Source organism: Cydia pomonella, chromosome 10 (assembly GCF_033807575.1).
Source record: "Cydia pomonella isolate Wapato2018A chromosome 10, ilCydPomo1, whole genome shotgun sequence".
In the NCBI taxonomy this organism is placed as follows: domain Eukaryota; kingdom Metazoa; phylum Arthropoda; class Insecta; order Lepidoptera; family Tortricidae; genus Cydia; species Cydia pomonella.
Window position 1 is genome coordinate 12,360,628 of NC_084712.1, and position 26,723 is coordinate 12,387,350.

The window sequence follows — 26,723 nt, forward strand, 5'->3', positions numbered from 1 at the left end:
ATGTGCTGGCGCCGGTAAACATACTCAGCTTGCGAACGCGCAAACTGTCAGTGTTCTCTGTCCACTCTGGGCTGTTAGCGTGTGCGAATGTGTCATGTGGAAATAAAAACGTGTATATGTGGTGCGTGTAAATTATTTGGTGGGGTTTTAGTAATTTTAGATAATAGAAGCATTTTTTTAAATTTACAATAAAACTTTTTTGTAATATAGTTATTTTTGAAGGAAACTGTGATATAATTGTAGAAAATGGACGATAATACAGAAGCTCAAGCGCAGGCGCACAATCTGCTGGGGCAGAAATCTCCGAAACAACCAAAGGTTGTGGATAACGCATTGACTAGGACTTTGCGGTCATGTAAGTATTGCGCTTGGGAGCATTTACAATTGTCAAATTTTTTTTTTGGCATGTATAATATTCAAACAAAATATGCTACATTTTAATCAAACATTGATTGTTTGTAACACTGCATTTGTGTCATAAGTTTCTTGACTTACTTACTTGGGGCAGAGGGTCATAAGTTTCTTAATATTTTGGAACTTTCAGGTTATTCATTAATTTATTATTTATTTAATAAGATTCACCGGATGACTCCTTTATATATAAAAAATAGCTATATCTTCACTGATATAATGATGTTAATTTTCTTGAAGGCTTTTATGGGTATTTTTTAAAGGAAATATGTTTGAAAATTCTATTTAATACAAATATTATAATTACTACGATATTTATACATACTGATTAAGACAATTTAATGAACCAGCTAGTATTAAAGTAGACTAATAAACTTTGTAAATACCTGTACTAAAATTAAGTATACCTACTATTATTATACACGATAATATAAATTTTATTATCTCGTTAAGTCGTATAAGCCATGTGGATAACATTTTGTATATATATATATACATACATATATAATACATGCTGTTATCCCCGAAATCATACCTACCTTAAAAGGATAAAAGAGGGTGGATGTTTATCGGGTTAGCAATCTACTAATATAGTAAGCTCAAAGAGGGTAGGGGGGGGGGGGGGGGGTGTTTAGGGTCGGCAACGCGCTTGTAACTCCTCTGAAGTTGCAGGCCTACATAGGCTACGGAGACTGCTTACCATCAGGCGGGCCGTATGCTTGTTTGCCACCGACGTAATATTATAATAATAATAATAATAATACCTACTATTGATGATGATTAGTACCTATCGTAAAATAACCGTGTCAGCTGAAACACGTCCACTGCTGGGCATAAGCCTCCCCCAGTACCCAATACCTATTCATATGTTGGGAGAATCGGTTTACCTACGGACGAAATCACAGGCATTGATCAGTTCGACATCGTTTACTGACTAGATGCTCCCACGGTTCGGCAACTGAACTGATTAATTGATATCTGGCGGCATAACATTTAAGTACAATATTCCATTCAGCACCGCTCTTATCTATCACGCGATAACGTCAAATAAAATGTCGAGGTAACTGATTGATATATTCATGTAGGCGACTACACACACATGTGTAGAGATAACCTTATATTGAATATTTACTAACCTACTTTAAAGTAAAGTTAAGGTGGAACAGGTTAAATATTTTTAGATCTAAGATGCTACAAACTTTTTTGTTTTTTACCCAATCGGGTGAAAATTATTCATAGTTCGTGTTAATCGAAAATGTTAATATTTAGAATTCGTAATCTGTAATTTACTGTATGTATCTTGGTGAGGACTGCTGTGAAGGGCAATGCATGTTTAGGTTTTAAGTTAGTTTTAAACTTTACCTTATGTACATTTCACTCTATTTGTTCTCCTAATAAGTAAATAAGATTATCCCTTTTCCAGGCATAGGCCAGGCACGCGCCATTACAATTTCAACTTTAGCGTTGCGATTTAAGGTTCAAATTAGATTGCAGTTTCTGGAAATGTGACTTGTCTTCAAATGAATCGTCAAAGCTGGATTAATTGGAATATATTTGGATTTTTTGGGAAAACTTTGTAGCTTGGTGGGGCCTGGAAAAGGATTATTATAATGTAGGTAGTATTTGCCAAAACAAAAGAAAAATAAATTAGTCCGTCAAGAAGGTGAAAATTTCTACTTCATTTTATAAAATAAAAAAACAATGACAAATAGATTTTCTTTACTCGAGTTACTTAGTTATATTTTCTGCAACTCGCTTCATTTTCCGTCCGTTCGTAACAAATATTTGCTAACAACGTACGATCTGGCGTAGTGGGTAGTGACCCTGCTTATGAAGGCGATGGTCCCGGGTTCGAATCCCGGTAAGGGCATTTATTTATTTGATGAACACAGATATTTGTTCCTGAGTCATTGGTGTTTTCTAAGAAAAAGACCCATTAATGTTTAGGTCATTCTGAGCACCTTTTACTATGGTACCAACCCTGAAATCGCGAAAACAAAATTGACTCTCCCACAGGAAATTTCAACATCAGACCAGCAAAATGTATGCCAAAAACAGCCAAATTGTTTTAACGATTTCAAGGTTTATCCCATAGTAAAAGTTGCTCAGTATGACCTAAACATTGTTGAGTATATTTCTTTGCCTTTCGTTCTATTACATACTGTATATCTTCGCATAACACCCATTGTACAGTCACCTATCTTACCTTAATACATGGGCAATAAAGTCGTGTATACATATTTTTGGTACTTTTTTCGTATCGATATTTTCAGACGTGACCATACAGCTTTGCTTAGTTTGGAGCTGGAGTAAGATTGTCCTCAAGTGTTTATTTTATTATTTATTTATTATTTAACCTACTAAAAATAAAAAATATAATTATACTATATAATTATATTTTTTATTTACACGGAACAATTATGTTCTAGAAGTCCGGGAGGCGTGCGCGGAGCCGAAGCCAACACGTAATGCCTCTTCTGATAATTTAATGAAATTGATAATAGTCACTCGGGTCAATAGTATGTGTGCGTGTTACTTTCCTACGCATTATCTTCATATCGCGTTTTCTATTGAGGGCGATGGCGAACCGATGTGGCAATGTGCTAGTGCTAGGACATCTGATACGACAACGATTACGTATTTAAAAAAAAATGAAGAAAATCTTAAGCGAAAAAAAAGCAAGGTTAAAAGGAGGCATCATCCTAGGTTTAGAGATAAAGTATACATTTAAAAAAAAAAACAAGAATAATGCGTGCATTCTAGGTATTTGATGTATTTTAAGTCAATGTCATACTGAATGCTCGGCATATAAAGTCTTCAAATACAAAATGTTAAATATATATGATTTATTAACTAAGTAACAGGCTCCAGTTTTTGGACCGCTTGACAATTACCGTGCTGATTACAAGCTAAATTTCGTCCTAATAAAGTGTATTAGAGCATATAAATATTATATGCATACCGAAACAAATAAATCTCTACTCTATCATATTTTTTTCACTTGGTCGTAAACTTCTTACTAATCAGTGAACGGAAATAAAACAAGGAACCCGCGTTTGAGAACATTACCGTTCAAATCCTCGGGATAATTAGCACACATACACAGTTACGCCTACAATTAAATAAGACCGATTTACAGAGCCTGTAATCAAAACTGGTAAAGGAAATAATAGTCATCTATATTACATTAATGAACACAGCTAAGTGTAGATGAAATGCATATAATGTCAATAACTACCAAATAGCGACATTAATCCTTGCTATACGTACTGGCAGCTGAGAGTTCGCGGTTCATATTTTGATTAGAATATGACCTGGACAGAGATAGGTTTATGCCATAATAGTTTGAAGAACCAGTCAAATAATCCACGTATAATAATTTTGTGAAGATTAAAAGATAACTAGATAAAATTTTGTAATGAAATGTTTGATGAAAAAGATTCGACAAAAACTCTTAGCCATACAGGGATATACGAGTATATACATATGTGACAGTAGAGGGTGGATTGAAATGATCAACATTTTCAACATTTATTTATTTATTTAAACGTCAAATTATGGCTCGTCTTGGCAGTCATTAATAAATCTATAAGCGAAATTCTGCCGTTATGCTTTTTTATTTTTTTTTTGTTTTTATTTTTATTTTTTTGTGTTTGTTTAATATTGTTTCAGGGTTTCCTAAAGAGGAACGAAAATTTTATTATTTTTGCGCTACGACGCACGGCTTAGGAGATATGGCCCCGATAGTTCATTAATAATTTTTCAGTCATGCAGAAATCTTTATAGGGCTGTATTTCCTAAACCGTGCGTCGTAGCGCAAAATTAATAACATTTTTGTTCCCCTGCGATACCCCATGCACTGAATACACATTCACATTAGCATTCCCCTTTTAATAACCCCAAACTAATAATAAAATACACAAAAAAAGGAAAAAAAAAGAAAAAAGAAAAAAAAACGTAATGGCGTGCGTCGTAGCGCCAAAATAATCACATTTTTGTTCCCCTTCAATACCCCACGCACTGAATAACCTATTACATTAGGACATGAAACAATCATCATCATCATCATCATCCTATTTTTTATTATTTCATTGCAAGTTTGAGAAAAGCACTATACAAATCTCGGCGAGAAACGGGGTTGCCGGCCGCGTATCCCTAGCCGACCTCGCTACGCTCGGCCGTCTATTCCGTCTATTTGGCCTACCACTCTTCGATTCCCGTCCTCTATAGTAACGTACTATTTCACACCACCTGCTCGACAATGCCAGATTATATTATATCATGTAAACCTTACCAAAAGCAAATCATTATAGCCCTTGGCTTTAACCGGGTAATATAGTACTGAATTTCATTATAACCCGGTTATCATGTGATTTCGCTTCTCATACTCGTAGTTCTTATTGTTATTTTTTAAAGTTTAATTTCGCAAAGCCCGTACGGCGGCACATGCGGCGCGGCGGCCGCCCCGCACTGATTTGAAAAACTAATTTATTTATTCGAAATTCGTACTGGCCAACACAAGCTGAATATTATTTATGAATAAATAAATTGGAAAAAAAAATCTGCGAGTGCTACAAGACGCTTGACGCTATAGAAAATATTGTTTCAAGTAGCCTTAGTTTTTTTTAATTGTCTCGCAGGAGGCCAGAAAAGTGTATACTCCTCGGAGATAAAGCTGTTTTTGTCTTGGGCGCGCTTGAATCCCTCACTGCACTCATGACTCAGTCTTAATTTCGCTGCGCTCGGGAGTTAAATCCGAGTGCTTCCTTACGTTCAGGATTCAATATCGCACCCGTGACATGTATTATCAATTATATAAAGGATTTTTAGGTACCAAAGGATAAGTGCTGGATATAATACATATTAACAAATTAAGACAAAAACGTTTAAAAAAATATTTAGACCACAATTAATATGTAAATATAACTTCTGCCACTTTCAAGGTTGTTTAAAAATATTCCCAAACGAGTCATAATCGAATCAATTCGATTCAACGAAAATTGCCTAAGTAATTTTAAAGCTAATGAAAAACTATTTAAAATACGACACATGTTCGCGGCCGTTCTTACGTAGTGTACTTTCATACAAACATGTTTACCAAATATCACTCGAGATGGCGCTGTACTAGCTACGGCGATTTCTACATCGCGCTATTGAAACGTTTGTAGGGATTGTATATATAGGGCTTTGGGATCCATTTTGATATATCGACTTTATTTGCAACTGGTTGGTTTGGTTGGTGAATCCTTAATGTGAAGAGCGCCGATTTTGAACGAGGTAGGAGTACATACAACACAATACCCACATATCCACAAAACCATTCCCGCAAGCGAGTAAATAAGTAACTTACCCGCTCATTGCTTGATATTTTTATTAACCTTACTGAATATGTGATAAGCTAGAGTCATAGAATATTGCCTCATTATAATGTTGAACCTAGACTACCTAGAGCCTTATTCTGGGCCAACGTTTAGTGTATAAAAAGGAATCGAAAACAGAACGAATGATTAAACATAATCTATAGAGCTCAGCCAAGTACAGTCGCCATCAGATATATAATTCAAATTCAAGAATTTATTCTGCAAGTAGGCCTCAAGGGCTCTTTTACAAGTCAATACAACATTTATAGTAACAGCATATAGTGACATGAAAATACATAACAACATTTATAAATACAACAGCCAATACAATACCAATACAATATAATGTAAACATTACATTATAATAATCTTAAAATAAATAATTACTACAATACAAAAGAGATGTATAGTCTCTATGGTTAAAAATACATTAAATCTGGAGATGTAAAAGGTCCCCAATGTCAGAGTTCTAATACTAATAATATTTGGAGGTGTAAAGTCTCTCCAAGTGTCAAAATAAAATTTATACTAAATAAATAAATCGCGTCTGGACTGTTAAGCTAGCAGTCTCATAAACTAATGCTACAGAATACATAACTAGTATGTACCAAGTCAAGTATATTATACAATATTACAAAGACGGGTAGTCTCCACGGTTAATACATTAAGTTTGGAGATGTATAAGGTCCCCACGGTCTGAGAAAGATAATAATTACATTAATAAGATTTGGAGGTATAAAGGTTCTCCAAGTGTCACAGAATAAAAAATAAAAAAGTGTATGAAATACATGTTTCACGTAGGCGGCCAATGTCTGAACACGCATAAATAGGGAGTATTACTCCAATGTTCTGCCGCCAGAGAGCAGCACTATCACATATTCTAAACCATAGCGTAACTTATACATAATAATAATAAAATTCTTTATTGTGCACTACTAGAGAAAAGCTCATATTACAAACAATGATAGGACCTAAATTAGTAGGTACAGGTACGGACTTATCGCTATAAAGCGATCTCTTCCAGACAACCTTGAGATAGCAAATCGGTGGCAAGAAATAAGCTATTGGGCAGTGCAAAACAACAATAAAACAACTACCCTTATAATATGTTAATTTTAAATTATAAACTACAAACAATAAAAACATACACTACATAAACTACATAAATTATTTTACAGTACATATGGTGCTACTTTACCGCACTAGTGCGAAAATTGGCATATTACGTTACTGTGTCGAACATTTAAAAGGCCATATGTACTGTAAAACGTTTTACGATACATGTGCGAATAGGTACCTAATTCGCAACTCGTGTCGATTTAAATTTAAAACACCCTTCGGTCGTGTTTTAATTTATCGCCACTGGTTTCGAATTTCCTATTTTTCGCACTTGTATCGTAATGTACTATAAACATACGAGTACATACTATGCTTAAGCAGTTTTTCGAGAAATATTCACTATGATTTTGCTTAATATCCTAATTGTCAAGGCATTAGAATGCGTAATCAGATATTTTGGCCACATCGGCCGCTCCGATATATCTTATGGCGACTGTACAAGTTTCGGGTTAAAGAATATTTTTATTTTCTCAAAAAGAAATTTACATTTCACTTATATGAGAAACATTTTTCTATAAAAAATTTTTCAGCGCGAAACACTAATAATATCCTTGTACATTTGCATTAACCAAACAATAGGTACTTGTATATTTTGTAAATGGGTTGTAAACGGCTTTAACGCTAAGCTACAAAGACGAAACTCTTTATACCTAGGCAAATGAGACACATTGTAATATGTTCATATAGGAAAGAAGAACTATTGTAGGTAGTTAGAGTAGATAAGGAAGGTAAATGTAGTTAAAGTAAATACAGGCTGATTTGTAGTTGGATGTATTTCTTCAAGGAGCTAATACGAGTAAGTAACAAGAGTTAAATTATACTTAATAAATTACTTTTCCAAATATTTCACATTAAAGCCTTATTGTATTGGAATGCAATTTTTGTTTCTGAATACGGGTTCTAGATAATCAACTTTCGAAACATGGAAAGTGGTTTGTGTGGGATAAACTTGGTTGGCTAACTTGAGCTGCATTCAGGTTCTTAAAAGGCATAGGTAAAGAGGTAAAGAAGATCTAACAAAACAAAAATCAGCCAAGTGCAAAATCGGATTCACGCTCCGGGAGTTCCACTACATAATTTCTCTGAATATATTTTTCTTCTTAAGACCGGTATACCATACAGTATTATACATTCATACTATTGGCGATAAGACCGCCTGTTGTCTCTATCACTAATCAATTGCTTTTCTTTAAGCTGTATCTTTTACTGAGGTGTGCCAATGAAGAGTATTCTATATATCTATTGTTCTGTACTTAGTAAGTGTAGTAAAAGACAAGACCTGAATGTTTTGATTCTGTATTTGATTCTATTGTCATGAAATGCGATAATTATATCCGCAGCAGCGTATATGCAACGATAATGTAAATATTGGTAGTTTATTCTAAACAAAATAGTTATTTACGATACAAGTGCCAAAAATAGGAAATTCGTAACGAGTGGCGATAAATTAAAACACGACCGAAGGGAGTGTTTTAAATCAACACGAGTTGCAAATTACCTATTCGCACATGTATCGTACAACGTTTTACAGTACATATGACATAATGTGCTAATTTACGCACTAGTGCGGAAAAGAAACACATTATTATTATGTATAGCAGCATATTATTATGGATACGTAATAATTACATTTGCATAATTTTGAGGCTCTTTCATAATGTTATTTATATTAGAATTTCAACTTTAGCATTCCGATTTAAGGTTCAAATTAGATTACACTTTCAGGAAATGTTACCTGTCTTCAAATAAATCATCAAAGCTGGATTAATTGGAATATATTTGGATTTTTTTAGGAAAACCTTGTAGATTTGTGCGGCCTGGAAAAGGGTTAAGGATTTTTTATCTAGCAAGTTTTTTTTTCTTGTCACAGGGTGCTTCATCCCTCAACGATACATACTCGGGGTGATGGGGCTTCTCGGAGTCTGCAACGCCTACACTATGAGGGTGTGCTTGAACTTGGCTATCACTCAGATGGTGATCCCAATCCACAGCAACGATTCAGACTCTTCTCATAATAACACTGAACTTATATGCGAAAGCGACCCGATTCCTGCCAACACTACTGTCACTATTAGTCCAGTAAGTAACTAAAACTTTTAGTTTTATCCTCGATTTTTATCGGTTTTCAATAGTAGTTTTATAGCAGTCATATACCTAATGAGCGGCATTAAAATTCAAGTGTTGACATGATGAATTCTACACATTACACAGAACTCTTTTTGTTTAGACATGCAGTGGTCGGCCTCTTAAGAGTTTAGGAAATGATGCCACACTAATTTGCCTCGCTGAATTCAAATTCGATGTGTGTAAATTTACTTCTGTGGTAAACTGTATTGTATTGTATATTCATGAACGACGCAAATAATACTAAGACAATTACTCGCCATTGACAACTATTTATATCTTATCATGACAATAGAATCATAAGTGGATAGGAATAGTCAAACTTAAAAAAAATGTTTGCAAAATATGGTTTTTGAAATTTGTAATGTTACAAATTTCAAAACTGGAATGTCTAACCGAACCTTTACCTATAATATGCGAGATCTGTCAAAAATATTTGCAATTAACACTTCATTTCGAATTTAACATCATCTCGACTGATATTAGAACAGAAGTCGAGTCAAATTGTTTTCAATCGAAATTGATGTTATAATTATGCTATAGTAACATTTTTGTTCTAACAAAAAGTTCATATTTATGCTGATTATACATTACCGGTTTCACTGCAAATTACCAGTTTGTGAACACTTCATAGAGGGTTTATGTTGTATGTGGTTTTCACGCCAACTCTCGCCACATAAAAATGTTTTGATTGGCAATACATTTTTATTCATTGAGTATGTGTCATCTTAATATGAATATAATGTAGAAGCGTTCTTTGCTCATTGTGAAAACTGAATCATTAGGTATAGTTAACATCTACTTACAAATACCTATTATATACAATATCTACTGTAAGTTTATATTTCAACCAATGTTACTGCGGTTAGTTCCTGGTATTTGTAATATAAGTATAGCATTTCAATTTCATTAATATCATATTCATTACTCATTGATGGAAAAGGCAAATAATGTAAACAAACCAATGTACCTTCATTTCTTCGTAATCACGCACGTTTTGTGGACACTCATGATTTTATGAACAATTTATATACTTAAATCTTTTATTCATATTAATTACTAGTTAAAATATATGTTAATTATTAATATTTCAATCAAAATAACCATCGTAAAACTTTTAGATTATACGTCAAATGCTAACAAAGTATACTTGTTTAACTATTTTATTTGCCATTTATAAAGGACTACACTATCATTAGAATTGTTTCCTTTTAATTTACCTAAATTTAAGCTCTGTTGTTTTGCTCGAATAGTTCTCTTAATATCAGAAATATTGCCTGCATAAATTAAACGATTGATTTCAGTACGCAACACAAACCTGGGACCAGGCCACTCAGGGGCTAATCCTCAGTGGTTTCTACTACGGCTATGCAGCCACTCAAGTCCCCGGAGGCTACCTGGCCGAGAAGTGGGGCGGCAAGTGGACCTTGGGCGTGGGTCTACTGAGCACAGCTCTGTTCACATTCCTTACTCCGTGGGTCATCCGTCTGGGTAACGGAGGCTGGGGTGGGCTGTTCGCTCTTCGTGTTCTTCAAGGAATGGGAGAGGTATGTTTTTTAATAATTAAAGTGTATATGTATAACATTCACCTTCCAAACATCTCTCTAAATGGTAATTTAGTAGGAATTATGTAGAACATTGAAGATACAAGTTATCGGTCTAAACTATTGCTTCATTTTTTTCCGAAAAGCCTTAATATTTTCTGAGTTTTTTTGCTTCTGTTTTGGAAAATCCAGCGGAGTTTTATTAGACCAAATAAATTTGTGTAAATAAAAATATACCTTAATTAAACTGTTTGGTGAAAGATTTTTATCATTATATTCATTATCTTTAAGACTTATGATAAATATTTACATGAAATTATAAATTATCTGTGACATGCCTTTATGAACATGACATCAGCTTATCTAACAGCTGAAGTGTTTCAAATAACACACTTAAACCTAATTTTAAGACTATGGTACATACATACCAAATAATTTGAAACAACGAAGAAATTATGAGTAATCAAACTATGTAACAATTTTATACTAAGTTCCCAATACATTAGAGCGTGTCATAAGCTTAATATTTAATAACTTTTATAAACGTATATAACACACTACTTACTAACTTCAATGACACCTTATCTCGTTTGACTCTATCGACTTAAATACGACCTTTTATTATTAACTTAAAGTTTATTTTCTTATTCGTTTCGTTGCGTGGCGCCTTAGATATAATCAGCATTCAGATTGTGTTCCTGCAGACCCTTGATGACAGAGTTTAAATTCTAAACGGTATTCCTCGTAACCATGTTGCAGGTATTAGCCATTCTTTGTTTAACAGTACCTATAATAAAATATTACGGAACATAATAATGTTCGAAAAGGGTAAAATCACAGATTGGCCCTTTACTGTAAAATCATAGGTGCCGAATTTACATTAATGTCACCACTGCTGATTAAGAAATGTTGAAAAAAACAATGGGGTCGACATTAAGAATACATGTAACCGGGTAACCGAAAGAATATAAAATAGAATACCTATAGATTTTGCATTTATTTAAAAAACTAGATTTACAACTCGAAATAATCAGTATTTTTTTCAAGTTTTAATACTTAGTTCCAACAGAGACCAGAGTAATTCAAGAGGGAAGAGGGGGATTTAGATTTATTCAACACAGAGAGAGAGAGAGGAGATAATAAGCTACTACATTTTACTAAATGCTTCTGATAAATTCTTTGATTGATTTTCAATAAAATAACTTTAAGAATGTGCATTGTAATTCGTGTGTACAAAATAGGTGACATTACTAGAGACAAAGAGAATTTGAAATAAAGGTGGATTGTCAAAGAAAACTTTGTAGCCACAGTATATTTACTGCCATCTTTCGACACATGATTAAAACTTCTAGAACGGCATTTGATCATCATTCTTTCACTGATACGAGTATGTATGTGTTAAATATCAAAAAGTGGAGAGCTATCTAATAGATCAAAGGCCTTTGGTATGGCAGCATCACTTCGAGCGATGGCACCACAACTTATATCTATGTACCACAACCTTTATACGATGCCCGGTAAGATGGCGCCACTTTTTGATATTTAACAAATTTAACACATATCAGTGAAAGATTAAGGATCAAAGTCAAATGGCGTTCTAAAAGTTTTAATCATTTGTGTCGAAAGATGGTAGTAAATTTTCTGTGGCTACAAAATTGTCTTTGACAATCCACCTCTATTTCAAATTATCTTTGCTAGAGATGCGCAATGTTATAGCTGCTTATGCCACAAGTATCGTAAAGACTAAATAAGCTCGGTATTTTGTCACGTCTCTGATTACTCTGAGAAGATTGACAACATAACAAATTACTTCCTTCCTGTTACGCTGTTGTCTACTCACGACGCCGCATTATTTGCATATTTTTTCCCGTAATAGATTTCCGTAGCTTATTGTGTTTGCGGCCGATGTGTGGAACGAGTTTCAATGAGATAGGCCATGATAAATCTACGACTTGCGAATTAAAAATATTTAAAAGTTGGTTTTAAAATATTTTTAGATTTTATCCTGACTTATAATAGTCTTTACTTTATCAATAATCAAAAAAGTAAGTAAGCCTAGTGTAGAAAATAGATAGGTACTAATAAGATGCGTTATTTTGAAAATAATAGTTTAGTTCAACAGAAGTCTTTAGAGTCATAAATCATAAGCATAGTATTTTTACTGATATAGGAGCATTTCAACTTAAGGGGCCGTAGGTTCAGATAGGGCAGTTTTTGAAAGACATTACCGCTTTTTAGATCACAATGCGGTTGCCAAAAAGGATTTTCTCTAGTGACGTTATCGATTCGAATCCTGATTTTATAACATTCGCTCGATAGAAAAGAATTACGTACATAGGTCTAAAACGCACATCTAAAATTTGTATCAATTCACTAATGCACAAAAGCTAAAAATAAGAAAATTGCTTCTAAAAATGCAATTTTATTTTGGAGGGAACTCAACGATTATTTTTTTGTTTTTTTAAAACTTACAACAAACTTAAAATTCAAAAACATGAACACGCGCCTCCTCCATCTCGCTCACGTTTATGCTCAGTGAGAGTGAGAGAGGAACACGAACCTGCCTCAATCATGTTCCAGCGAACAGTTGCAAAAACATTATACTTCTTAAACATAATGAATTGCAAGGCAAATAAAATATCATAAAAAAATATTTGATTTATTTCAGGGTCCCACGATGCCAGCTCTCATGATAATGCTGGCCAGATGGGTGCCACCACACGAGCGCTCGTTCCAAGGCGCCCTCGTCTTCGGCGGTGCCCAGATTGGCAACATCTTCGGCTCATTTATGTCCGGCATTCTATTGTCTGACGGCCAAGACTGGGCCAACGTCTTCTATTTCTTCGGCGGCTTTGGTCTGCTATGGTTTGCTTTGTGGGTATGTATCACTTTTGATATTTTTGAAGCTTCGGCGATAACACGGTCGCATTCTTATCGCCTGTCACCTTACCTGTCATGTTCTAACAAGTATGTAAGTGCGAAAGCGACAGGCGACAAAAATGCAACCATGCTGACATCGCTGGTGAAGACGACGCAGATATAAAAGTTAATTTAGAAAATTTCTGTTTTGACCTTGGTTGACTGGTAATGAATGCTGTAAGATATTAAGTCCGGCCATTGTACCTTTTTACTTAACAATAAAGTTTAATAAATATAATATTTACCTACCTAAATCAATAAAATACTGAAGAATCCTATCCTATCCTATGCTATCTATTATCTCATTTTAATAATCGCTTCTAAATTAATTTTTATTACTTTGTTCCTTCCTCTTGAGACCCAGAAGTAATTGTTTTGTTTTTGAATTTGGAACCCTTAGTTACATAATAAAAGTTCAAAATAGATTTTGGAATAATGTACAAAAATTTGTACTCAGGGTCTTAGGAGGTTAAATAATCGGTCCCATCATCAAAGTAGTTCGTCGATATTTGAATAGTTTATAGTGTTGTTAGATACTTTTTTTAAATAACAAAGCCAAGTTGTCCATGAATACTTACCTATATGTCTATTAATTTTAATAGATTATCTTTGGCGAACTACCCACCCACATCCATATAAAACACGTTCAGCTTGCCATTTACTATTTACGACGACGTTTCTTTCCAGAGTTTATTCTGCTATAGCACACCGAACACACATCCCTTTATCTCAAAGAAGGAGCTCAGCTACCTGAACGCCAACGTGACAACGGCCGACCACAAGGCCGCCAAGGACCCGGTGCCATGGAAGGCTATATTGAGATCGTGGCCCGTGTGGGCGTTAGTTTGTGCCGCTGTGAGTTTATTCAACATTCTTTGTACCAACCACGCAATATCTGTCTTCGAAATCCCATAACACAGAATTTGAGGCAATCAATTGTAGTGTCTTTGTGATCTATAGGCATCGCGATAAGCTTAAATAATGTAAAAATACTTACTTCGTTGAATCATTATACCTACTGGCGCTTAAGACATTTAGGTCAATTTCCGCCTTTTTGAAAATTTACCAAAAAACGAAACGACAGAAAAAATTTATGTAGTTTCAAACCTGCTCACAAGCTTTCATGAAAATCGGTTCAGAAATGCGACCCGCGGAGGAGAACATCCGTACATACGAAAGCATTTTTGCTTTGCAAATCAGAATAAGCCTGATTTGCAAGTATAAATTTTGGTATCTGTAAAAATGTTGATTTCAAAAAATGATTCTTTAAGTAAAGCCAGAGTTTGAAAGCAACAGAAGACACGGCGCGCCGCGCAAAACTTGAGACGGAAGATATGGCGATGCGCGGGTTTTAACGTTTTATCGGTATAACTCTAAAAAACTTGTTTAACATTTTGCTCGTCACGTCTCTTCGGCTATATCACTAGCTATTTTATGCTGAAATAAAATTATATTAACAGTTTTGAATTATTCACGGTTAGTTTCACTAGACTTATATTGACTGGGATATGGACCGTGATTTTCTTTTCTTTTGTTTTCGAGTTCCCAATATTTCGACGCATACCAACAAACAAGATTCATGTAACTGCGTCGAGTATAAGTCTAGTATAGTGCTGCGGTATACAGGATAACGACATAAAACTTAATTTATAAATTATAATTAGACATGTTTTCGCGTTCTTTATCTGTCGAGCCAACTTTAACCTAATAAGCCTTTCGTTAGAGTCTGCCGTTACAAATACATATAATCTAGTTTCCGTGTGCATTTTCTCATAGCATTAGCCCCTGTAAAAACGTGTAATTATTCAATATAAACAATTTTGCGTTAGCCCTTTCTTGATCAGTATTGGACAGGTTATGACTTGTGACATAGAACCTTTGTTTAAATCATTATCATTGTTGATGTCATATTGTGTTAATATTCAAAATGCATAAACCTTGTAGACATTGACTTAGAAGTGGACATATAGTCATTTGCATGGCCAGAAATGTCGCAATATTCACAATATTGCAATCAAAAAGTCTTTTATAGTGTGTTTGCATTGTGTATTTGTAACTATTCGAAGAACAAATACAACCTTAGATAAATATGTATACAAACATGTGAATCTATGAAAATAAAACAACAAATGAATTCTATTAATAGAAACTGCTGTGATTACGTAACAAAGTTTAATACCATTTAAATGGCCACGTTTGCCATGAAGGTAACCTTGACTCGCGGCGACTAAACTGGTTAGCGAGCAGTTTAATTTTTAAAATAGTTAAATATAAACAAAGGGCCTGTATTTTATTTTGTACGGTCTCCTTCAGATATATCGAAGCGGCCAAGATGCTCACTAATATCTAAATACGCCTCTATTGTCAATAAGGCGCTAAGAGTGCGTGGTCAGATATTTTTGAGCACCTCGGCCGTTCCGATATATCTGATGGCGACTGTACATCAGTTATAATTGTTAAAAACCAAAGTAGCAGATCACTGTAAATTCTGGGTGTTTGGTGGTACGTGAGTATGTACAGTAACCTGCAGAGATAACTGACCACCGCTCCAGAGGGCCTACCGCCAATATCGATACATCGAAAATCGTTATCTGCCTCTTTGTCGCTTTTGCGTATTGGAGCGATAGAAAGGTAGATAATGAAATGACTTTGGATTTTTTCGATGTTGGCGGCAGGCCCTCTGGTCACACTAAACTATGTGCGTTCACTTATTGTACTGCCTAAAGCTATGATCCCGTATAAAAATATTGTATGTGATAACGACAGAGCAAAAGCGATAATTAACAAGACTTAGATATATTTTTTAAATATTTTATAAAATATTATTTATAATATAAAAACGGAGGACCTTTAAATTGAAACGAACTAGAATTTCTTTATAATTCAAGACTTATATCGATGGAAATGGGGTTGAAAGTTTTGAACGGCTTTAACGCGAACAAATCTTGATCGGAGTCTAATAATATAATTCTCTATTACAATGTAATACTTTCGTAAAAATCTAATTTATTTTTATATTGAATATAGACTTTCAGCCTCAAGGCTAAAGTGGAGGACTCGCGCTAAATCGCCTTTTCATACAAACGTAGTCCTCATTTTCCTCTCTGGATATTTTTTTGACACAATTTATTGTATTATAAGAGTGAAGGAGCATTTATCAATTTGTATAAAAGCTGTTCGCTCCAAATTTTTATAATAATCAAAAAATCGAAAGCGGTTAAACGTAGAGGCGTAGCTATTGTTAATATAAATCAAATTATGTAAATATATATTCTATAATGTCAATATCCAGATAGGAAAATGGGTATGTACTACGTGTGTATGTAGAAGCGGTCGTCCCCTTTCTTCTTAAAGAAAATTTGTTTTCTGCCAAAGTGTTCTAATAAGCTAAGTTTTCAATTGTTTCGTTATAGGTGGGCCACGACTGGGGCTACTACACTATGGTCTCAGACTTACCAAAGTACTCTCACGACGTCCTCAAATACAACATCGCGACCACCGGTTGGCTAACCGCCCTGCCCTACGCCGCTATGTGGATCAGCTCCTTTATCTTCGGATTTGTGTGTGACCTGTGCATTAAAAAGGGATGGCATACGATCAAAACTGGAAGGATCATCCATACCACTATAGGTATTTAAGAGCTGTTTTATTATAAGTATGTGTTTGTAATATTTCAAAATACATCGCCAATAAATACCTATTGCATTCAGTATACATATCATATTATATAGGTAGTTCTGACTAAAACGAGACTCTTCACTTACTTTTCTTGATGGTCTAAGATACGTTATAAATGTTATAATAATGTGAATATTATCTATCATGTATACTTTATCGCTAATAAATAATAAAGGGTATATTTATTTCTTATAATAACGTATCTCCTAATATGAAGTCTTGAAAATTGACAAGATAACTTATAAAAGCGCGGTAAATAATTCTACAATACCTATTTCTCAACTAAATAGACACCAAGTAACTTAAATGTGAAAAAAACCTTGTGACTTAACAGCTTATATTACCTACTCAACATAGGTGTAGTTATAAGTTAGGTCATCTGCAAAATTACGATAAAGTTGTAACCTGATAACTTGTTATTACAGCTGCAACGGGCCCTGCGATATGCATCGTTCTCGCATCGTACGCAGGCTGTGACCGGGATCTGGCCATGGCGTATTTTGTTCTCTCCATGGCTCTGATGGGAGGATTCTACAGCGGAATGAAGGTAATTTTTATAGCACCATAGACTATAGACTGAATGGTATACATACTAAATGCATTATTCCGTGCACATAGCCTTTCTTTTGTGGTTGAGAAATCACAACTCCATCCGAGAGGATGTATAGTTAAAGAGCCCGATTTCCGTTATTACTCCAAAAATTGGTTATAAAAAACCATTTCATCTTTTAATCGTTTGTCCCTTTCCATCATACCAATACGTCGGAAAGGGACAAACGATTATTAGCGGCATCGTAACTCTAGTACACGTTTATGAATAAGGGGATTTGTCTTTTGAAGAACGGAAGCGCTCTGTAAATTAATCCCTTTAAGCCAGCACCTCTTCAACATTTTTTTTTAATTTCTAAAGGGGCTCACTGATTACCATTTCAACCCGGACGATATCGGCCTGTCATTTATTATTATTACGAGCCCATGGTATCCCACTGCTGGGCAAAGGCCTCTAGGAGTGATATGCAGCTTTTTCCTAGCAAATTCAGTGGCAGCTTTTTACACTTATGATTTGAGCCCAATAATAGTTGGCAGAACGGCACTGCAGGACGTTTGGAGCTCTTACTCTATTCTATGTCAACTACCAATGCGAATTTTGTTCGAAGGAAATTGTATAATTTTCGACTTGGCCCAGAATTAAGTAACACAGATTTTCTGTAACTTTAGCTATGCTAACCTTCGTACGAAGAACTGAACTGACTTTCATCGTAGTTCGTTGCATTTTAGCCGCATATCTACCCCAGTTTTTACGATAATTATGACCAGGTATGCTTCGTTTTCGTAAATTCTATTAGCAGTTTTTGTGATGGGTCCAGGGTCACTTGTTCCTAGAGATCTGCCACTTAGAGGCCTCTGTTCAAGAGACAACATACTTATTATGAAAGCTACATATTATGAAATGCACGAAACTTCGACGTAATTTTAAGTGTTTCGAAATCAGGATCAGGATCCCAGGATTTGGATCCCGGATCCAATTCTTATTCCTTTGGATACGTTCTTAAACTACGTCCAAAAGAGAGGTATGGGCATTTTGAATGTCATCTCGTTTTGTGTGGAAGGACACAGCGAGTGGATGTCATTCCAGATCTAGAGCAGAGCCCAACTGGGAAAGTACCTCCACCTTACAGAAAACAGCAGCCAAATAACACTAGACCCTACTCATAGTGTTGTGTTCCTGCCGGTGAGTAAGGTTGCCAGAGCGCATGTAACTCCTCTGGAGATGCAGGCGAACATAGGCTACGGAGACTGCTTACAATCAGGCAGGCCGTATGCTTGTTTGCCACCGACGTAGTATTAAAAAAAAAGGCATGTAGGATGTTGCAAATTTTCTTGCTATTTGGAAAATACCAATTGTCAGTGATCGTTTCGCTTTACCGGTGTAAAGTCGAACAGCGTAAAACCAGAATTATTTATATTACAATATATACGAGTATTATACGAGTTTTTATCGCAGTAAGAAAGCCGTAGTCATCTTGCCTAGAAACAAAATTACAGCGGCTTGAAATTTACAGTTTTTTTTTTGGTACACAGGCCTTATTAACCCCGCAGGCAATACATTATAGGTATTTTTGGCTAAAATTTTGGAAATACTACTGATTAATTCTTGTTGTGGTTTCCATTTTTACGGCAAAAGCAAATAATGCTCGGCGTGGGTATGTCTGTGTTTGTTTTCTATCTTTATTTGAGCAACTCGACTCCACTTCAGCTTTGTCATATGTCGTGATGTTGAATCGGTATTATACAATTGAAACAATAATAGAATACCTATAGAGTTGAAAGGAAACATTTCACTTTATGATTCGTTAGTGTTTGTGCCCATATCACAAAAATTGGCTTCCTTCCAAAGCACGAAAATGCTGTAATATTAGGTTACAAAAAGCAAGATAACAAAAAAAGTAATTCGCCTTCGTAAATGTCATGTAACTGAATAGTCATTGTGTCTCTAAAATCACAAACATGTCAGTATACTATCAACGAGTAAGCGTGAAATTCATACAAAATAGACAGTTGTAGGTGATATATTTAAGTGTAATTGTTTGTATCAGGGATTGACTCAACACAGAATGTCGAGGTTGAACCTCTATACAAACAAATATATATTCATATTCTATATGTAAAAATCGTCGTTTTGCAAGATTAAATTAGATAAGGAGTTGTAACAAAAAAAACATTTCTTATGAATTGAGGTTGTGTGGGTATGTTTGAGTGTTTTTCCTGTGTAAACCTGCATCTTAGTGCTACCGTCTGGTAAAGGTGTTATGTACATATCTCACGCTTTTCTTTATAGCAAATAAGTACTATAATGGTAATTCCAGGTGAACGCGCTAGACTTGGCGCCGAACTATGCTGGCACGCTGACGTCTCTGGTCAACACCACGTCCACCTTCGCCGGGATCGCCACTCCCTTCCTAATCGGACTGTTAACCCCTAATGTAAGTTTGATGTCTTGCCCTACGTCAATTCTTGGGATTAGTTGCCAAGTGGACCCCAGGCTCCCATGAGCCGTGGCAAAAATGCTGGGACAACGTGAGGAAGATGATGACTTTTTAATGCCTTGATAATATAGACTTTTTCAGATCTTTGAGATTACTTGACCACTGGCTAGTAATATCTGATGACGACTCCACCTCCTCACACACACACCTTCATATTCAAAACTTAAATATTTGATATTGTTTGATACAATACACGAACCAATTTTCTGTGGACATAGCTAACGAGAGAGAAATATTATAATAAAATTGTTACGAATCCTGACGTCCGCTAGGCTGGAGAATTTGTGTATGTTTTGGTTAAACTATTTAGAGTGTTTTGGTCAAGATTTAGAACCTACCTAACAAAGGCACCTAATGAGTTCTTTAATAAAGGTTTCGTTATGTTTCCCGTACAGCAACTTTTAAAAATCTGAAAATTGTACTACGCATTCCAGTTTTTTTTCTATTATAACAGTATTAAAATTACGAATATTGGCATTATTGTTCAATGTTTTTTTGGTACGCATCATTGACTAACGACATAGTGGTACACAACTACTATACATAATAACTTTAATAACCGTTTTCCCGCAGTCAACTCTAAGCGAGTGGCGCGTCGCCTTCTGGGTGTGCTTCGCCGTGCTAGTCGGCACCAACGTAGTGTACTGCATATGGGCGGACGGCAAGCAGCAATGGTGGGATGACGTGCGGCAGTTCGGGTACCCGCCGAACTGGAACCACGGCCCGCTTGTCAGAGACACCGTGCCTGATCAGGAAGCCGTTATGACGAAAATGACCAGCAAGAGTGGCGACGATGAAGTTTATTAAACGTTTACTCGTTTGTGGAAAAATTTAACATCATTATAATTTACTTTATGAGATCTGTCTTCAATATGGCGAATGGGAATACCCTTTGTTGTGGGCCTTATTGAGTTCAGAGTAGGTATAATAGACATTTTAAAAAGGTGTATAGCATAATATCTACTCCTGAGTCTTGTTTTTTACGAGTCTCTTTATCTATATGAAGATGTTTGTTGACAAATTTAAACTTTCGTGAGACATACTAACATTAAAATTAGTGTTAGTGCTTGAGAAAGGAGACCTAAACTCTCCGAAACATGTCGCGCGAGTGACTAAAAATACGTGAGTGTAATCCGTAGAATTATTTTAATGTTTGTTGTCGTCTAGTACCTGCTATACAAAATGTATGTAGTAAAATTTAAGTATACTGTGGAATTATATACTTAGGCCGATTTACACGCAAGACTGTCATAGATATTTTGTCATCTCCCCTAAGTTATCTAGAGCCAAATTTACTCCTCAAGAATTAATACAATCCATAGGTACCTATTTTGTAAGTATTCGATTTTTCAGGTTCAGTGTTTATTCATGAGCTCTAAGGTAACTCCGTTTTGATATCCTTATAGTAGACCATGGATGCTATGGACAAGAGCGATCTTAAATTATATAAATATGTATAACTTATTCAAAGTACTTATTAAGTCAAGGATTACTTTACTCTTTACTTTACGTTACTATTTTCTATTCTACTGACAATATTTTTAACAAAAAGGGTTCAAATTGCATAAGACCGCTGAGTACGCCAGTCGCAGTTTTATTTCAGACTGTCTTAAATTGCCAGCAGCGTAATCGAATATTATGTACCTAGCTATAAATAGTAGAATATAATTATTCTGCCGCATGTAAACAAAGGAGAACCTTGTTTGTTGTCAATACGCCTCTACCATACCATAAAAACTTAATAAGAAATTAACCTTATAAACATCATAATTTTTAAATAAGATTTTGAACTCATATCATAGTAGATAATTGTTAAAATACTGAAATTGATGTACTCGTAATGTTGATATTGATTAAGTAACTACAAATATTAAGTAGATAGATTTATTCTATATCTTTGTTATCTGTTATAATTATAAATAACATAGTGAACTAGCCTGAAACAAAGTACAATTCAATTGTAACGAATATCGGTTAAGTTTATATTTAAAATATTGTACTAGTCAGCGTAGAGAACAAAATTGGACAGAAAACTTCATATTGGAATAAATCATTAGCAAATCGTAAATAGAAATACCTACTTTTTAAAATATTTTACATAGAACCGTTAACCTCGGTTAATTTTTAGTGCCTAAAATGTAGGTACCCTACTTACCTAAAAGATGATTTTACCTATTATGGATGAATATGAAGCTGACGAATGTTGACTATACTGAAGTGAAATTGGCAAAATCCGATGTTTATGTATGTATGTATCCGATAATTTTGTACGGAAGTACAATTCTCTTAAAGTGATAAAACAATAAATTGCACCATCCTTTTTTGACACGTTCTGCTAATGAATTATTTCCAGATAAACATAACTTTTGTAAAAAAATGTTTATAAAATAAAATCCCAGTTTTTACTTATTCCAAATTTTATTTTAATATTTTTTTTCCTGCTTAATATGGTATCAGTATCAATAAAATAATATATTAAAATCAAGTAAGTAGTTAAAATAACCCCAAATTATTATTATATCATTACCAAATTATAAACTGACGATAAATATAGGCTTTCGTTCATACATAGGCATGCCGTATAATGGGGAAGGAAGGCAAAAGATAATTAGATTACAATCTAAAGATGCTTCCTTTCTTTGAATCGTATTTGACAGATTTTTAGGATTATTTTTGACTTTGCTCGTCAGCACATCTGTTTCTCAGTTAACCGTGCTATTGCGTGTCTATAGTAGAAAAGAATACATTTAAATAAAAAACGTAGACTACGTTAGTAATTGTACTAAATATTGTGTCCGAGTTTCACCGAATGAATACCTACAAAGCAATTAGGTTATTAAAAATTAAATGAGAATAAAAATGTTTCAGCCTTGCATAACAGTTCTAAACTTCTGCCTGTATTTGTTTAGGATCCTCCACAAATTTTCAGGCACATTTTTGCATTTTTAAAGAGATTTTTTTTTGCTCTACGTGGCAGCTCGAGGTTAAAAGATTTTCGTAACTCTGTCACATTCGAATCGTAAAAGGACAACTACAGATACCTGCAACCACATTTACCAGGATTTCCCAAACATGGAGGCTACGCGTTATTAGGGAGCGGGAGTACTGGTTTTCTATACAAATACAGTACTGGAACCGGGAATTCCCGGTTCTCGCCATAAAAACACAGTTCCCGGTACATTCCTTGCGGTACATAAAGAAGATGTATGGAAATTTACACTATGCAGAGTACATCACCAATTCATCATCACCAATTATCCATGCTTTAGACAGGTGACAGGTAAGTTCTGCCCTGATCCATTGTTGCTGTCGCCATCTGCTACTTGCGCCTGCATTCGTTTACGCGCCAATCTTACCTCTTCAGTGGTTTTGCTAATTAATTCTTCTAGGCGCTTTTTCTTTTCCCTCATTGTTTCCACCTGTTTAATAAAATGTTATATGAATTTATGTAAATCTTGAACACTTCCTAATTATATCGCTTTGGATTTTTTCCCCTTATTTATAAAGCTTTAAAAGCCTCAATTACTTACTTTATGTGTTATCCCTTTCTTATACATAATTCCAATACCTACATCATTCAAAATGACAGAATATGACATACGATTAATAGCTAATCGAAGCTTGTAGCGCGATTATGATTTTAAATAACGCCATTTGGCTTTTATGGATTCGTCTAAAAAATTAAAGTGCAACTAATTTAGTTGTACATTGTGAATGTATAATTTTGAAATGCGTAGGTACAGTCACGTCTGAAAAATCGAAACTATCGAAGTACCAAAAATATGTATACACGACCTTATGGCCCATATCTTATGGTAGTGTATACAAATCTATGGCACATTGTCCGTATCGATTTTTTCAGACGTGACCGCACCTACCTTATTATGATTGTTTAATTTATATAACTTTTATTCAATTATTCAATAAAACTGTTCTTTGATTTACTTGTGTTATGATTAAATAAACTTCAATAATCAATATTCTTAGGTAACTTACCTCATCAATAGCGTTTTGGTAGTCACGCAACAAGTCCTTTCTGGTAAGGAGGCCCGCCTTCAGTCGCTCGGCTCCCAAGCACCAGCGAAGTTTATCACGCCGGTTCTAGATTAAATAATACAAAATATGATCTTAAAAACTGTTTTCAGTGACATGTGGTATATTAAAAGTGTAGGGAAAAATTACAACGAGAAATAATTGTTTCAAAAAATTCAAATCGTGATGCTTAATAAAAAAAAAAATATCGCGTCTCGCCTATGAAAATGTGTAAAAAACTAATTTGGAATTTATAGTAAAAATAAATTTTTACTTACCTATTTCTATACAAGGTATAACAAAAATAGTGGGGATTCGTTTAAAAGGGCATATTTGATATCGTGTTTTGCATGATAAAGAAAAAGTTAAAGAAATTTTTTGACACGAAAATTTCCGCCTTTGTATGGAGAACCCTCCATACAAAGGCCAAAAAGTTTCGTTTTGGATGACCTGTCCGTAAAAAAAACCGCGTAAGGAAAAAGTAACAAACTACTTTTTTCGCGTATAATATATTTTTTTGTTACTTTTCCTAATCATATGCGATACCGAATGCAGCCTTATACGGATCCCCGTTATTTTTGTTACACCCTGTATGAATAAGATAGTCAATTACAAAGATATCCTGACACTGATTACATTATAGTCCGTTCTTACTTTGATAACACTCATATCCTCTCGAGCTCTAAAGTACTCCATCTCCGCATCCCCGAGATCGCACTCCGTAATGTCGATCACTTGATCAGTGTGATGCATCTTCTCTCTGATGTGTGCCAAGATCTGGTTATGCTCCGTGCAGTTATTACGGTTCTTGATGAGCTCATCTTCCCGTTCTGATAATAAAAAAGTTATTCCTGGCTAAGTGGATACTGAGAGTGAATTAGTGACACGTTTATTTGTCAACGGAGAGTGGAAAGTTTGGGGATAGTTATGGTAATAATGGTCGTAAAAGATTTATTTCACTGTTGGACATTAAAACGTTCCTAAAGTGTTAGCGATAGCTAGTAAACAAATTCAAAGTTAAAGTGTACGTAGTGTAAGGTTCCCAGACGAGACGTCCTAATACTCGTAAGGCACCGTGGCCAACAGGATGATTTCTTGTAGGATAAACTACGCAATGATTGATCCTTTAAATTATTTTTGTAGGAAAGCCCCCGCTGTTGCCTTTATTTAATTAAGGGAGCTGACACATTAGCATAGTTTACTCTAGGATGGCAACGCGCTTGTGATACTGCAGAGGTTGTAAACATCCACACGCTGTGGACTTTATTATTTGAACGCCCTAGAAATTAAACAATACGTCTATTACACGTCACTTTTTGCTAAAAGGGGTTTGCCTGAAGACAGAGGACATGTGCATGACGTTTACAATAATAGGTAATTAATTATAGTTACAATAAAAGATAGCAAAGTTCTTGTTGCGAATGCTAATTTAGAGTTCCGAGCAAGCGAACTATTCTATAATGGACTAAAAATAATTCTATTATAGAATCGAATGACTCACTCTGCTCATAATAATTATGAGCGGAGCGAGTCATTCTAAATAGGCATTATGGGCGTAGTCAGGGACACGAGAAGCAAAAAACTTTGATATCGTATGTTGTACCTATATAGTTATTCAGCTTAACAGTGAGAAATAATAGGTACGCGCTTATTCCCACACATTTTATTATATATAATATATTGTAAGTAGTTATTCTTTAAGTTCTTTAACTTCAGGTTTTGATAATAGCTGACCTTCTATTTTGTTCATATAGTTCTCGTAGTCGCAATGCAGCTGCTCGTACTGGGCCACGTAGAGCCCAGGCCCCAGCTTCTCCAGCTTCCTGATGATGCTGTCCAGCTCTGAGACCGCGTTCCTGGCTCTGATGTAGCGGAGACGGAGCGCAGCCGTTTGCTCCGCCTTCCGACGTTGCAGGGTCAAGAATCGCATCAATGTCTAGAAAATGAACCATCAGCGTCATCGTTTTTTTCACAATGCTCCTGTAGTAATTTTTGTATGTCAATGGCGGGATGACCTTAATTTCCTTCTAGAAGGAGTGGTTAGTCGTAACACTGGTTAGATGTCAGTGGGAAATTGGGAGGAGGCTTTTGCCCAGTCGTGTGACAGGACAGGCTCCAAATAATAATAATAAATTAGCGTAGAGCCTCGACCAACGTCTTGAGAGACTCTCGCTAGGTGGTTGGATCAAGGGTCAGATGCAGAAGGCGGTGGTCTTGGACACGGCGCGGATAGTACGGCGGTTCCTCTCTCTGCGGCCTTAACCACCGGCAGCAGCTTGGGCCCTGCCCATAGGTTTTTTATGTGTTCCTAACTGTTTTATAATGTGTTCTTAATTTGTATTGCTGACTATCTTTTGTATTATTTTGGTGTTTTTATATTTTACTTTTATATACCTACATATGGTGAACTAACCCACATGGCATATATGGTGGCCTAACTTAAGAAGAACGATAAATACAGGAGATAAATAACATTGTTGATAGACTAA

General features: G+C 35.1%; 2 protein-coding genes and 1 long non-coding RNA gene across 4 annotated transcripts in view; 1 reads left to right on the top strand and 2 right to left on the bottom strand.

Annotated features, from left to right (window-relative positions):
- LOC133522128 (putative inorganic phosphate cotransporter) lies at positions 1–22,611 on the top strand. Its single transcript, XM_061857350.1, has 9 exons — positions 1–355; positions 8,761–8,969; positions 10,319–10,561; positions 13,227–13,436; positions 14,165–14,332; positions 16,891–17,107; positions 17,581–17,702; positions 20,023–20,139; positions 20,776–22,611. Exons 1-9 carry the CDS (start codon positions 247–249, stop codon positions 21,007–21,009), a joined length of 1,629 nt encoding a protein of 542 aa, XP_061713334.1. The 5' UTR covers positions 1–246; the 3' UTR covers positions 21,010–22,611.
- Positions 1–26,723, bottom strand: part of LOC133522141 (uncharacterized) — a 596,248-nt gene that overhangs the window by 77,661 nt on the left and 491,864 nt on the right. The window lies entirely within an intron of this gene.
- LOC133522132 (coiled-coil domain-containing protein 96-like) overlaps positions 22,602–26,723 on the bottom strand; it is a 71,341-nt gene continuing 67,219 nt past the window's right edge. For both annotated transcript variants that reach the window (XM_061857358.1, XM_061857359.1), the window contains 4 exons: positions 25,969–26,170; positions 24,889–25,064; positions 24,199–24,303; positions 22,602–23,621 (listed from right to left, as the gene is read on the bottom strand). In XM_061857358.1, the coding sequence (XP_061713342.1) occupies positions 23,457–23,621; positions 24,199–24,303; positions 24,889–25,064; positions 25,969–26,170 (648 nt within the window). In that variant the 3' untranslated portion in view covers positions 22,602–23,456. The remainder of the gene's footprint in view (positions 23,622–24,198; positions 24,304–24,888; positions 25,065–25,968; positions 26,171–26,723) is intronic.

Bases quoted from the DNA above. Each gene is read 5' to 3' on its own strand.
- LOC133522128 (XM_061857350.1), top strand. From the start codon at position 247: ATGGACGATAATACAGAAGCTCAAGCGCAGGCGCACAATCTGCTGGGG. The intron at 10,562-13,226 runs GTATGTTTTTTA...GATTTATTTCAG, and splicing joins TTCTTCAAGGAATGGGAGAG to GGTCCCACGATGCCAGCTCT. The intron at 17,703-20,022 runs GTAATTTTTATA...TGGTAATTCCAG, and splicing joins GATTCTACAGCGGAATGAAG to GTGAACGCGCTAGACTTGGC.